Genomic DNA, 15,475 nt, shown 5'->3' with positions numbered 1-15,475 from the left:
AATTCTAGCCAATACTAGCAATAAATGTGTTTAAAAATTCCATTAAAACAAGCGTATGTCTCAGCAAGACTTGCGTGATGTCATAAAGTGAAATGTGGGTTACGCGTCAATCTCATTCTCATTCTGATGTCCAAGTGAGAGTAGGGGGGAGGAATTGCCATCAAATAGAAGTAAATCATGCAACACAATATGCGCCCATAAGGATATTTTCTTACATAATTATAACGCCCAATTGACAAGAACAGTTAAATTAAGATTAAATGAAACATGACAATGTAAAAACTATTTTCTGAAAATTGGGCGTAAGTGAAAGCAAATTACTGTGGATAATCAATTCACATTCACCAACACTTAAAAACATGTTTTCTAATATACATGCACAAATTTATTGTTGTGACAAATGGGATGTTGAGGGTCTTGATTGGGCCATGAAACTATAAACAAGTTCGCTTTTTTCATAGCCATTGTTTTAAATATGCCATGACAAAGACAACATTTTTTTGTCAATTTTATACCCCCGACTTATGAAAATGATATACTTATTTATTACTGAGCAAGTAATTTATTCTTATCATTTTCATCATTTCATGTGCTTATAGACTAGCTAGGGCTTCTTTACGATTTTAATTTAAAAAACAACAAAATAATATTATTTTTTTTGAATTATTTTTTTCTTTTAATTTCAGTACAAAAATCATGAAAATCGTACTACAAAAAAACAACTAGCCTATTTTTTGTTCAGTAGATATGAGCTTATGTAGCTTCATGCTATCATACATTGTCTGATAAACCTAATTAAATTACACTAAAACCAAACACCATACTCGCAATAAAATGCATACCATAGCATAGGGAGTCAGTTTGACCCACAGGTTTCTCCAGAAACCTGTATTTTACTCATTACAACAACTTAAAAACACACAATTATACGCTAGGGAAGGCACATTCATTTATTATAAATAATATGGTTTAAGTGGCAGAATGCCGGTTGGCTCTTAGAAGCATTGCAAGAATTGTTTGGGAATGATTGTTCTGTTACCAAATGTATTTGCACATGTAAAGTGCATAGTCTCTCAACATGCATTACTTAACAAACCATTCCCCTGGCTGACTCAGTGTTACCACATAACAGCAAAGATAACAGAGGTAACATGCTCAGGGTCATGTATGTACAGGTAAGATGACATTCCCCACCAATCTAAACACTGTGCTCATGTATTGATCTCCAGACCTCTAATCATACAAACCTGATCAATAATGACAGAATGATATCTATCAGTGCTACTTAAACTCACAGACAAACTTCAAACAAAAATACTGGTTTTATTTGTGTGTTTATGGCATTTAGGTCAGCTACATTGACTTGTTGTAAAAATCAATGACAGACAGACAGAATCATGACCATTGTACACCCATTCTATGTTGTAGGGGTTTTGGGAATAAATGTTATAGTCGGTGGATTGTAAGTTCACCAAGCTTAAGTCACACAGACTGGAACAAACTACTGTTTACTGCACAGATAGTCTTGACAGATAATTTTGATTTATTTAGCGAATTCCCCGTCAAAACTGAGAACAGCGGTCAGTCAAGGGAAATGGCCAAAAAGACCCTTGTAGACAGGTGACCGTTGTTCGCAGATGACCACTTTTAAGATTGTTGGTTAGTTGGTACCTTCGCTAAGTTGTTACCCACCCAGTCGTTTGCACAAGCGTAATGCAAACAAAAGCTTATTGCCGATAACTAAGTATATTAACAAAAATAATTTCAATTGATCAGATGAAAACTACTTGAATTTGAGAGCGGACACCATGCTGAATGTTTAAAACGCACTAAGTGACCCAGTGACCTAGTTTTTTTGGCCCAACATGGCCCATGTTAGAACTTGGACTAGAGATCATCTAGATAAAACTTGTGACCAAGTTTGGTGAAGATCGGATGAAAACTACTTGAGCGGACACCAGGCTTATGTTCAAAACGCACTCAGTGATCCAGTGACCCAGTTTTTTGCCCGGCATGGCCCATGTTCGAACTTGGAGTAGACATTATCTAGATACAAGTTCTTACCAAGTTTGGGGAAGATCCACTGAAAACTACCTGAATTAGAGAGCAGACACCATGCTGATTTTTTTAAACACACTAAGTGACCCCGTGACCTAGTTTTTTGCCCTGCATGACCCATGTTCAAATTTGGCCGGGACATTATCTAGATACAACTTCTTACCAAGTTTGGTGAAGATCGGATGAGAACTACTTGAATTAGAGAGCATACACGAAAAGTGTGACAGACGGACAGACAGACTGACCAACCGACAGAAAGAGAGAAAACTATATGCCGCCCTTTGGAGGCATAAAAATCCATCGATTAAAAACAACATCAACATTGTGGATTTAAAATACCACAAGCCTTTGAGCCCCTTGGCCCTTTTTAATTTGTGCTTGACCGATTGATTTTCTGAGAAAACTCCCTATACAAAAACATACCAATACTGATTGACACATGACCAAAAGGAAACATTACCAATACAACGTCAAAATCAACCAGAATACTCCAAAGATCAATTAAACAAAGCTACAAAAACAAGAGATTTGTTTGTCAGAAACACAATGCCCGTGTGTGTATTTCAGAGTTTATTTACAGGTCCTACTGGCCTCTTCACGAGGTTATAGTAGCCCGACCTTCCCCTGTGACCTTTCAGGGGAGAAAGATTAATTTAGAGCCAAAGTAGGTCAAATTTACCCCGGCTTCCCGGGTATTCGCCAAAGAAATAATTTAGATCCAAATAGACCAGTGCACGGTGGCCAATGAGACCTTAATGTGCACTGGTAGTAAGACAATCTCAAAAGACAAATTCATGTCTGAACGCAGCACCGCTGCAGCACACAGCTCCGCCTTTATGGCCCACTTGTTGTCATCAGCCGTCGTCTTCATCCCCGAGACGGTTTCCCCAGCGCGTTGAGCGCACTAGGTACCGCCGCCCCGGGGTCCCTCTTTAAAGCCACCCCCTCGATGTTCTTGGGCTTCCCCCTCGCGCAGATGCGCAAGACCCAGGTCCGTCCCGTATGTCCCCCACACTGGTGGTCTTGCTGTCCCGCCGTCCCCGGCCCTCTTCAGACGGGACCTCTGGCAGGTCCGGGCCGGCGAACTCTCGACGATAAACAGCGGGTGACAAGTCCGCTGCATCTTGGAGAAGACAGCAATCCCAGCAGTGTAGAAGACGTCCGGCTCGAGGGTGACGGACTCTGCTGGATTAGCAGAGCCACCCGCAGAAGTTCCCCTCTATAAGGAAATATGTACAGGTGAGAAAATCTTCTGCGGGCGACTCTCGCCTCGGTTGCGACGCGCACGCTCCAGCAGCTGACCGAGTGAACACAATGCCCCCTATTGCGCCGCTTTAACACAATGCCCCCTATTGCGCCGCTTTAAAATAAAATTTCAATATATCATTTGGCAGGTTTAGAAATTATCTCCCTTTTAAAGCTTATTACTTCCCTTGGATTGTATTTTTTTACTTTTGACCTTGAATGATGTACTTAAACTTGACCTTTAACCACTCAAAATGTGCAGCTTCATGAGATACACATGCATGCCAATTATCAAGTTGCTATTTTCAATATTGCAAAAGTTATGGCCAATGTTAAAGTTTTCGGACGGACAGACAGACAGTTCAAATGCTATATGCCACCCTACCGGGGGCATAAAAACTAAGAGAAGTGGAGACATTTTATGTAGGCAACATTACAAAGTCTTTCAAACAGTAAACATTAAATAATCCACAAACCTGCAAAATCCGCGACATTCACGTCAGAGCCAGCCTTGATGAGTTTCTTCAGCAGTTTGATATCACCGTTTATTGCTGCCAGGTGTATTGGCATCTCTCCGCGTGCGTTACGCTTGAACACTTTCTTGTCAAGACTTGTCTTCTTCACAGCCTGGATCGGCGTAGGTGACGAGGGCTTCATGGGCGTGTCTGGAAAATAAATGAGCAACGCTCTAGGAAAACGGGGCTCAATTCATGTCAGGGATTTTTTCCTTCTTTGAGACCCGCCAAATTTTGGCCCTTTCTCCTCAATGATTTTTTTTTCCCTGATCCAGTGTAGAAAATAGAAAAATATTGCATAATTTAATTATATATTGCATTGAATTTGTTTTAAAAACAGTGAAATATGTTAAATTATAAAAGACTTTCCTAATTTTTCCCCAAAATCTGACGTTTTGCGCTATTTTTTCCCCCTAAAAAATGGCCATGCCCTTTCCCCAAAATCCGATAAAAATCCCTGCATGTGTGTTAAGTGTTTTCCGAGAATGGCCTGTGCTGTCTGCAAAGGGGCTTATCTAAAACTGCTAAATTTCATGTATTTAGAAAGCTTTTCCGTTGTAGATGTGACATAACTCAAATTGGTGCATGCTTTATAAGGATTGTCAGCAGTTGATGCATGATGTATTTAACAATTCATCATAATCATGCCCTAACCAATTAATGAGAAATGCATGTCAAAACAGGAGATTATAAACAAATCATGATCATTTATCCTGCTATATTAAGACATTAAAGGTAATATGCTTTCTAAGAAGGTGTAATTGTTTTTTGAAAAAATGTGATCATTTATAATAATTATAGTTTTTATTTGTTTCATGTTTAACCATCAGTCAACACAGTTGCAGGAGTCCAGATTTGCAGGCTGTTTAATAGTGTTCATAGCAAACAGTATGATTAATCATTTAAGTCATTTTGGGGGTAAAACCAACTTAATAAATTATATTTCAATCTATTTAAAAACTCTGACTCTGTGTAAACAATGTTTCCCAAGAAATGAATGTAATCATACAAAAATGAAGATTGTCTAATGATAACAGCAATGAATGGAAAGAAAAAGGCTACATTACACTATATTCTTTTTCTTAACATGAGTTCTCGCCAGACAGTGTGCTCTAGTATTGTTCTGCTTTGGTAATTAATGCTGGTTTTCTGTCACTCAATTTTATGACCAACAAGCAAATTCATTGAATTGATATCCCCCGCCAATATGCTTCTGGACACAAAAGTGTTATAATTGACACTCCAAAAAGCATTTTTTCAAGATACAAAGGGCCATAACTCCGTTATTATCCGATGGCGTACAATGCCATTTGGCGTGCATCATCCTCTTATCCATATATATACTCATACCAAGTTTCAATGAAATCCTCCAAAGCACTTCGAAGATATGGCTCCGGACACATAAAAAAGCATTTTTTCAAGATACAAAGGGCCATATTCACAGATGGTTTACAATGCCATTTGGCGTGCATCATCCTCTTATCCATATATATACTTAAACCAAGTTTCAATGAAATCCGCCAAAGCACTTCCAAGATATGGCTCCGGACACAAAAGTGCCAGACGGACGGACGGACGGACAAACGGAAAGATGGACGGACAGAAAAACGGACAACGCCAAAACAATATCCCTCCGCCTCTGGCGGTGGATAAAAAGTCTTATTGGAAGATGAATACACAGATTATGTACATTAATGAATTTTTTCAAATAAAACAAGACAGATGATTTTCAATTTTTTTTTACAAACAGTTAAGATGAATTCAATCAAGAATAAAAGCAAATTCTGCATATACACATGTATGCTACCTACACAGAAAATTACAGCACAATATTCATACAAAAGTAATTAAGCAGGGGTTTTTTTTAGAAAAAGAGGAAGACGCTGGACGCTGGGTAAAAGGGGAAATTCGAGCGCGAAAAAGACATATTTGGGGAAAAAATAAAAACTGTTCATTTCAATGTCTATAACTCGCCTACAGACTTCAGGTTTTTTTATAGAAAAAGAGACATGTCTCTGACCTTTTTGTTCTTAAACACATGAACAAGTATGATATTAAAGTCAAAGTCCTTAATAAAGTTGCAGGGGTAGATCTAATAATGGGAAATGTTTTCAACTGGGGCCGGGGAACGATTTCAATATTGTGATTTCAATTTCATGATGAATGGGTTGACGATCTAGATCTGCTACAGTATTGGAAGGGAAAGGTGCGGAAGCTGCCCATTGTCTACTTTCACTTTCACATTAATCCGACAGTATTAATCGATGTTGATTACATGTACCTCCGAATCCTGCTGGGTTTCAACGGTTTTTGATGATTCATTCTTAAAAAATGCGTCAACGCAATTAATATTTTCTGAGTCCGAATGTTTTATTTTGTTCGTGTATGAACGCCAATTGTGAGACTTTTTTTCTGTTTTAACATTTATACCCATCTTGGCTTTCACATAACCCGGATGAAAACTCGACTGGTTTCCGGTAATTAATTAACGAATCACCCTTCTCGCGCAAGACCGGAATCCAGTAAAATAGTCACATGATTAATACGATTAGTTGGGCGGTTTCCATGACGTAATTTAAGTGCTTTATATAGAATCACTGGGACTCCCAGATTTGAGTGTTCGTCGGGAGAGAGAGAGAGCGAGATCGTTGTACATGGTACAAATAGGATAAGTGTGGACTTCCCAAAAGAAAGAAAAAAACATTTCTTTGAGGGTAAAATATTATATTTTGGTGATAAATTATATTTTTGGAGGGGAAATGGTAGTTTTAGGGGAAAAATTCTGGTAGGGGAAGACGCCGATTATCAGCGTCACTTTCTTAGTAAAAAAAACCCCTGCATTAAGCAAAAACCATTTTTCTATTTTTAGTAACATTGACCTTGATACCACTTGCACTAAATGCAATTTCAATATACGTCTCCAAATAAGGTAACTACACAGACCAACAGGTTTGCACCTAGCCATTTTCACTTTGCTTCTGAGTGGGAAAGGGTTAATTAAGCTGACAGAAATGCCAACATTTGGGGTGAGAAGCATAGCTTAAAAACTCAAAAATCCTCATTGTGTTTTCTGTGTTCATGTTTGTCATTGCTGCATATTTGTAACATTGGCAAATGCTGTAATTGTAACTAAGAATACATACAGATTGTAACTGCAAACAACTCTCGGGTTTAAGTGCATGTATTCTGGATTTTCGTAATTAAGAAGTTGTCTCCCATTTGGGTAGGTATCACGAGTATCCCGAGTAAAAAGCGGTCCGTCTAAAATGCGTATATGACTCATATCCTCGGATATGACTGAAAAGTGCGGATATGGACGAATATAAGCAATATTGACACTTTTTCTGCAATGTTCATTTCAATGTTCAATGAATAATACACAATATGTATTAAATATGCAAGGTAAAATATCTTATATTTGTTTGTTACTAAATAATATAGTTTATTGATACGTAAAAAAGCACGTTATTGTATTTATTCAAATGAACAAAGGATATCGTAGTGCTACATTTAAATGTTTCAAGAATGAATTTTGTTTCGGTCAACAGAGTTTGGACCGATTCCGTCTCGAAAGTGGTCGGAACAGACTTGAGTATACGCCGTTGGAAATCAATTTTTCTGGCTAATTGCTGTCATCCAAGCTTTTCTTGTAATGAGTCTTAAGGCAATTTATGTAATGTTACTTTTGTTGAAAATGTACCTATTATACCGGTACAATTAAGGCATTTGACGATGGAACAGTAGTATTTCCCCATTGTTTTCCTTAACACCGGAAGTAGGTATACCTACACGCACGAACGACAACTCTGTCAAGAAGGAATTACAAAAATCGGGACATATTGTTTAAGAATTTAACTAAAGATTTTCGGTGGGATTTTGACGTCATTTCGTCAAAAAAATGTCGTTATTACACAGTAAAAAGTGAAAATTATCGATATTTTTCACTGTTAATTTTCACTGTTTGAAACATTGAAATTATCAGTTTTCATTCACTTATATTTCTCAATAAACCACCGGAAAGCATAAAATAAATAGTAACAATCAAATATAAGATATTTTCAACTTGCATAAAGTTATTATAGCACTACAAATATAGATCCTTTATAGGGATAATACACCGTTTTCGAGGGCATGATCATCTGCGGGCGCTCGAAAAATCCGTTCCTGCCCGAGTGCGAAGTACGAGGGCATGAACGGATTTTTAGAGCGCTTGCAGATGATCATGTCCGAGAAAATGTGTATTTTTTCGCTATTATTGCATAAACAAATCACACATACCAAAATAAATTAAAATAAAATTGAAAAAAATATGTTTTGTTCATTCGACATCGACAAAATAATTCGATCATTTCAATACAGTTCAGTGTTGTGTTTTACATATGCCTCACTCGGTCATCATCCGAAATGACGAGGCTTTACCTTCGGATAGGCAGTTTTCGATTTAAAATGTGTTTAAACAGTGGATTCATGCAAAGTTGAAATGCAGCCGCGCAAAGTAAGAAATGAGGAATTATTTTGGAATTTACAGCAAGACGTTGAAGGTACATAAACACTTACATTTACAGCATAGTCTTTTGAAAGTGTTGAGTAAATAACTTAACTTCATTGACGTTTCCAATAAAATAAAGCTCTTGTCAAGAGAGTGCAGAAGGTATAATTTGAAAAGTGGATTGAAATACACTGCAACGCCTATATATAGCGGTTGGTGGGGTCCAAAGATCGCGAGCGCGATATATCCGGCGCGCGATATAACTCGAGAAATGTCTAACTTAATTGTATTGCAGTTAATTTGTCAGATTTCCCCAATGTTTTCATTTTATATACGCCGCTGCTACATTTTTGTTTAGTAATAATTGCAAACCAATTCTACAATAAACATTTTCATAACTACGTACGTATCTGTATTTATCATATGTATCTGTATTTATCATAAAAAATAAAAATGTAAATTATATTTTTTATTTTCATGTACAATCGCTCGCGAATCAGCTAAAAACAAGAATTTTTGCCGTAAAAAACGTATAAAATATAATTGTGCATAGATTCAAATTTACCCTTATAAATAGTCCTAATAAAGGAACTGAAACAGCGTAACGGTAACGATACAGCGTGTTTGAATTATATTTTATTAAGAGGAAATGTCAATGCCACATAATTCGCGAGATACCGCGGTACTTTAGTTGAAATTTACAACGAAACTTTTAATGGAAATTAAATTATCTCAATGTTGTACCCGCTACGAAATGTTTATTTACAAATAAATATACCCACGCCGATTTTTGCGCGCTTTTTATCAGGACACAGAAATTCATGACAAGTACCGAAATTTAACGATTTATATACCAGTAAACTGCCATTGTTACCTTTGCAATGACACTAATTGGTTATTTCTTAAGTGTTAAAAACAAACCCAGCCGTGTGTTAACAACACTGTAACTTATTGAATGTTTTTCACGCTTCACTGCTTGCCATAGTAAGCCGCGAAATATAGGGTGTTAATACTAGCTAGAACGGGTTTTTTGCCTAAGTTAGCGAATTCTCAGATTAAAACATGTCATTTAGTGATCATGCTCGTCAGATTTTTGGGAGCCATAGCCAAAGCGCGATATATTGGAAAGCGCGATATACCGGTCTGCGATATATCGGCGTTGCAGTGTAGTCATTATCCTTGCATGCATGAGGAAACTGGTGCTTATTCAGTTCCCCATTTAAGCTTGGAAAGTCGTCGAAGGCTGGAGAAGGGAAGTAACTGTGCGTCGACCAGATTATGGATATGAAAAACACATAACAGGGCTTGAACGGCACGTGAATTGCCTTGTTAATACACGATTTCTCCCGTTCAAGCCCTCCTTTTGCCAAGTTTCTGCACCCCGCCATAGGGCATTATAGATAGAGTTTATGCAATAATATTAGATAAACCACATTCGTGGATTTTATCATATTTGCACATTTGAAATCATCATTTATTTTCAAATGAAAAATGCCACTTGAAACAGTGACATTTCAGACAATATTTACTGCATTCATAACATTCAGTATATTTAAATAAACATTGTTATTTCAAATAAAAATATAACCAGGGAAAAGTAACATCATTACCGTAAAAACGCATTCATAAGTCGAGATTTTTTACCTCCAAAATTTGATTAAAAAACCGGTATCGACTTATGTGGTGGTCCTTGAAAAAAATAATGAAATTCCATGAAAAAAATAATGAAATTCAACGAAGATTGATCTCCGCGGAAATAGTTGCTGTTGTTGTATAAAAAAAAATCGTTGATTTACGACTAACAAAACGTCGTATTTTTACTGATACTTACCAATTAATATAATCACAGTTTGCAATTACTCTTGTTTTTATTTTGATAATTTAATCCAAAGTCTTCATGTAAGCAGGTGTTGTTTTTTTACTGTTCATGTAAACAAAGAATCAAGGACATCATTTAAAGTCTCGCGAATATTCGCAATATGTGTGAATCGACAATTTGACGTCATCAAAGGAAAGCCGTTTCCTGTCAAGAAGCCATAAAGAACACCTTTCTCGCCAACAAAATTGGATTCCTTTGTTTAGAGAAGCGATATGCTTAACCAACCGCGTGTTTGTAACTCGCTTGCAATCGTCCCATTATGCTTGAGCACGTGTATAGCTCCGCCTTTGAAACAGTTTCAGAGAAAAAGGTGGAGTTAGCGGTCTCTTGGGTATGTCAATCATTGTTATAGAAGGATTTATAGAAACACGTTTTACCGAGACACTTATCAATTGTTTTGACAGTCAGATTAAAAGTACAAAGATTGGATTACAGTGGTAATAATTTGTTTAATCGGATTAAAAGCGGAAAATAGTTTGTGGATAATTACTAGCGTGAATTATTGAGTGCAACCATTTATTAATTATATAAACAAAAACACAACTTGACTTACGATAAATCTTTGAAAATGCCTGTCAAACGCAAACGCCAGGCTTATGACAATGCATTTAAAATACGTGTGATAGAGTTTGCGGAGAATTTAAATAACAACAGTGCTGCTGAACGTGAGTTTGGTATAAGTGCAATGTATAGAATACTACCGCAACTTCATGTACATTTAAAATGGCGTCCGTTTATAAAATTCGTAAACAGAAAATTTCTCGACTTATGAAGCTAACATACTCAAACTCTCCAATTTTGGTACCAAAGTATACACCCCGACTTATGAGCCGGGTAGACTTATGACTGCGTTTTTACGGTTATTACTTGTGGTCTAGCGATAATCGGCCCAAAAATATTTAAATATTTTCTAAAGCATATTGTATATCTAAATACAAAAGTTTTGAGATGACATCAAGAATAATAATACATTCAGTATATTATATAAACATTATGTAAACTTATACAACAAAACATATGTGGTGTCGGCATGTTTATATTGTTTGTGGTGTGTAGCCCTAAAACAATCTTCTGGCACTTTGTCATGTTCGCGGATATGAATTAAGAGTTGGAAAAATGATAATGTCTATTAAATTGTTATATTTTGAGACAATACTAACATATTTAACCCATATTGTGTTTTTTTATATTAAACATTGCAGACAAAGTGTCGATATTGCCTGTATTCGTCCATATCCGCACTTTTCGGTCAATCCGCGGATATGAGTCAAATTCGCATGTTAGACGGACCGTGTTTTACACGGGATACTCGTGATGCCTACCCGAATAGGAGACAACTTCTTAATTACGAAAAGACCTAATATGTATTGGAACAGTGAACTTGTTTACATGTCATCTCATAACTTCACTTGATTTCCCTTCAGCTATTTAGGAAAATCGAAGGCCAAATAAACCACATAAATGCTAATCTGTTAAGAGGAAAATAAATAGGAAAATTTGTGACAAAAGCAGAGATATTCCAAAATCTATCAGTTTTTTTGATTCCAAAGATTTTTATATAGTGTAGCTGTTTACAATTTATTCTTGTACAATAAAATAGCTGAATTTTTTTTATTATTCTCAAATTGATTTCATAGAATGAAAGTTGATTTCCAAATATATATTTTTTATTAATAATTTACTTTTTTGTACACTGCGGTTGCATTACATCTATTTTTGATTTTAAAGCTGACATTTTATAAAACTTGGATTACTTTCATAATAACCTTTTTCCAAGCTTTAAACTGTAAAACTATAACTTCATACTTGGATACTCTAATATCATTCATGATATATTAACCCTTTGCATGCTGGGAAATTTGTCGTCTGCTAAAATGTCTTCTGCTGAATTTCTAAAATTTGCATTTTCTTCGATTTTTTTTCAAAGAACACTATCAGAATAGCAAACAGTTTGGATCCTGATGAGACGCCACGTTTTGTGGCGTCTCATCTGGATCCAAACTGTTTGCAAAGGCCTTCAAAATCCGGTTCCCGCACTGAAAGGGTTAAGCTGTATTTCTATATCCAAGGACTCCTGAAAATATGGCCCGCTATGACTGCAATAGGATCTGCACTTTCCGAACCTTTTATTCTCATAATAATAGTTTTAGTGCAAAAAATACAAACCAAAATGATTCATCTTTTCCCTGAAATCAGAAATGGGAGGGACCCAGAGACTCTTTCATAAGTTTGCTGATGACGCATTCACTATTTTCTTACAATTGGTTTTAAAATAAATAATAATTACATGAAACAGGTGGCAGTATGTTAAAATTTATAGAACATTGCCTTGACCATTTTTAGAACATTTCCGCACACAAACTCTATTCCTAGTTCGATTCCTAGAATGACAATGCTTCAGGGTTCTATTTTGTCAATTTTTTTATTTCTTTAGCAACCAATTTGTCTGAAAGATATTTAACAAATCAGGTTGTCTGTTAGCTTGAATAAGCTAGAAAATCTATGGAGCAGAGTTCACTTGGTACTTCAACCCATCACTCCGGCTATTGACATTTCTGTATTACCAAATGCCTTGAAGGATAGGTTTTATTAGCCATGCATAAAATACTGTCAGTCTTTAAATCTGAAATCTAGGATTGTGGCTCTGAAAAAAACTTTTTCTTTATTGTGTATTTGTCATGGGGACAAATATGTTCTATTTACCCTTTACATCTTATGTTCGCAGTGTGTGCTGGTTGCAAAAGCCATTTTCACTTTGCTTCTGATGGAGAAAGGGTTAACATTGGGCATTTAATTAAATTTTAAGAATGTCAACAGTTCAACACTTAACCATGGACTGTGAAAGATTGAAAAAAAATGAATGATAACAACAACTCATCAATATCAAACAAACTTGGTCTCAACAGAAGATATCGACAAATCAGATTTCTTTTTACATTTAAAAGTAAAATATAGACCAATCAGAATTCTAGGAACATTTCAAATTTGAGATGCAGCTAAAGGACCTTTGTTGTCATGGTGCCTTGAATACAAAAGAGTCTTATTTCGAAAAATTGGGCCTTAATGGATGTGTGTAAAGTATCATCCCAAATTAGCATCTTCAGTCTGCACAAGCTAATCAGGGACAACGCTTTACACTTTTATGGAAGTTTTCATTTATAGGAAGCCTCTTCAAAACAAAAATCCAGTTTAAGTGAAAGTGATGTCCCAGATTAGCTAATCTGCCACCAAAATGTACACAGTGCATTAAGCCCAGTTTTCCCAGAATGACGCTCTAGTCAGTCAAATCTCCCTGAAGGGGGCGCTATATCACTTCTAGCAAAGACCCAAGAGTGTTTGATGAAAACAAGCTTAAACAAGGGCTGTTTGTAAAACATGCATGCCTCCCATATGGGCTGTCAGTTGTAGTGACAGCCATTGTGTGAATACGTTTTGTGTCACTGTGACCTTGACCTTTGACCTAGTGACCTGAAAATCCATAGGGGTCATCTGCCAAACATGATCAATGTACCTATGAAGGTTCATGATCCTAGGCCTAATTATTCTTGAGTAATCATCAGGAAACCATTTTACTGTTTCGAGTCACTGTGAACTTGACCTTTGACCTAGTGACCTAAAAATTAATAGGGGTCATCTGCCAGTCATGATCAATGTACCTATGAAGTATGATCCTAGCCGTAAGCATTCTTGAGTTATCATCCGAAAACCATTTTACTATTTCGAGTCACTGTGACCTTGACCTTTGACCTAGTGACCTGAAAATCAATAGGGGTCATCTGCAAGTCATTATCAATGTACCTATGAAGTTTCATGATCCTAGGCGTTTGCATTCTTGAGTTATCATCCGGAAACCATTTTACTGTTTCAAGTCACTGTGACCTTGACCTTTGACCTAGTGACCTGACAATCAATAGGGGTCATCTGCCAGTCATGATCAATGTACCTATGAAGTTTCATGATCCTAGGCGTAAGCATTCTTGAGTTATCATCCAGAAACCATTTTACTATTTCGAGCCACTGTGACCTTGACCTTTGACCTAGTGACCTGAAAATTAATAGGGGTCATCTGCTGGTCATGATCAATGTACCTATGAAGTTTCATGATCCTAGGCGTAAGCATTCTTGAGTTATCATCCGGAAACCATTTTACTATTTCGAGTCACTGTGACCTTGACCTTTGACCTAGTGACCTGAAAATCAATAGGGGTCATCTGCCAGTCATGATCAATGTACCTATGAATTTTCATGATCCTAGGCGTTAGCATTCTTGAGTTATCATCCAGAAACCGTCTGGTGGACGGACCGACTGACGGACGAACCGACCGACATGTGCAAAACAATATACCCCCTCTTCTTCGAAGGGGGGCATAATAAATAGGTTTAAAACTGTATTAAACAAGAGATGTGTTTTTCAGAAACACAATGCCCCCTATTGCGCCGCTTTGAAATAAAATTTCAATATATCATTTTACAGGTTTAGAAATTATCTCCCTTTTAAAGCTTATTACTTCCCTTGAATTGTATTTTTTTACTTTTGACCTTGAAGGATGACTTTGATCTTGACCTTTCACCACTCTAAATGTGCAGCTCCATCAGATACACATGCATACCAAATATCAAGTTTCTGTCTTCAATATTCAAAAAGTTATGACCAAACATAAACGATGGTTAAAGTTTTAGGAAAGAAAAATACAATGATATTTGACCTTTGACCGTGAAGGATGACCTCGACCTTGACTTTTCACCACTCAAAATGTGCAGCTCCATGAGATACACATGCATGCCAAATATGAAAATGCAATCTTCAATATTGCAAAAGTTATCAAACTTTAACCAAGGTTAAAGTTTTGGGACAGAATGACAGAGAGACAGGCAAAAAACAATATGCCCCCTATCATTCGATCCGGGGGCATAAAAACTCAAAGTGGCCCTGTATCTCACCTAGGGAGGTCTCGTCTGACATCCTCATGATCATGGCCAGCTGCTGTCGCTCCGAGAGCGGTACCGCACGCGAGCCCCCGCCAGGCGTCTTCTGGGTCGTCACAAGGGGGGATGACTCGCAGCTGATGCTGCCTCGCTTTCGTTTCGGAGTCTTCTTGTCTAAAATTAGTCAGCAGTGGAGAATATCTATAAGGTCGTTAATGAGCATGGTTGAAAATATAGTTGATGTCTCATTGATTAAAGACCTTCTCATCAGTTTAATGTAAATACAAAAAACTTCTGCATGCACATTTTTATTGTTTAACAGTGTTCTCTGGAGCACTGGCAGCCTGAGATTTCACCGGTTAC

The 15,475-nt window shown here is 36.9% G+C and overlaps 1 protein-coding gene across 2 annotated transcripts in view; it reads right to left on the bottom strand.

The window, feature by feature from the left end:
- Positions 1-15,475, bottom strand: part of LOC127844080 (ankyrin repeat domain-containing protein 12-like) — a 112,685-nt gene that overhangs the window by 49,695 nt on the left and 47,515 nt on the right. For both annotated transcript variants that reach the window (XM_052374047.1, XM_052374048.1), the window contains exons 4-5: positions 15,128-15,286; positions 3,780-3,968 (exon numbers count right to left, since the gene is read on the bottom strand). In XM_052374047.1, the coding sequence (XP_052230007.1) occupies positions 3,780-3,968; positions 15,128-15,286 (348 nt within the window). The remainder of the gene's footprint in view (positions 1-3,779; positions 3,969-15,127; positions 15,287-15,475) is intronic.

The sequence above is a fragment of the Dreissena polymorpha genome, chromosome 9, assembly GCF_020536995.1.
Source record: "Dreissena polymorpha isolate Duluth1 chromosome 9, UMN_Dpol_1.0, whole genome shotgun sequence".
NCBI lineage: Eukaryota > Metazoa > Mollusca > Bivalvia > Myida > Dreissenidae > Dreissena > Dreissena polymorpha.
This window is presented reverse-complemented; position numbering and strand designations above follow the sequence as displayed.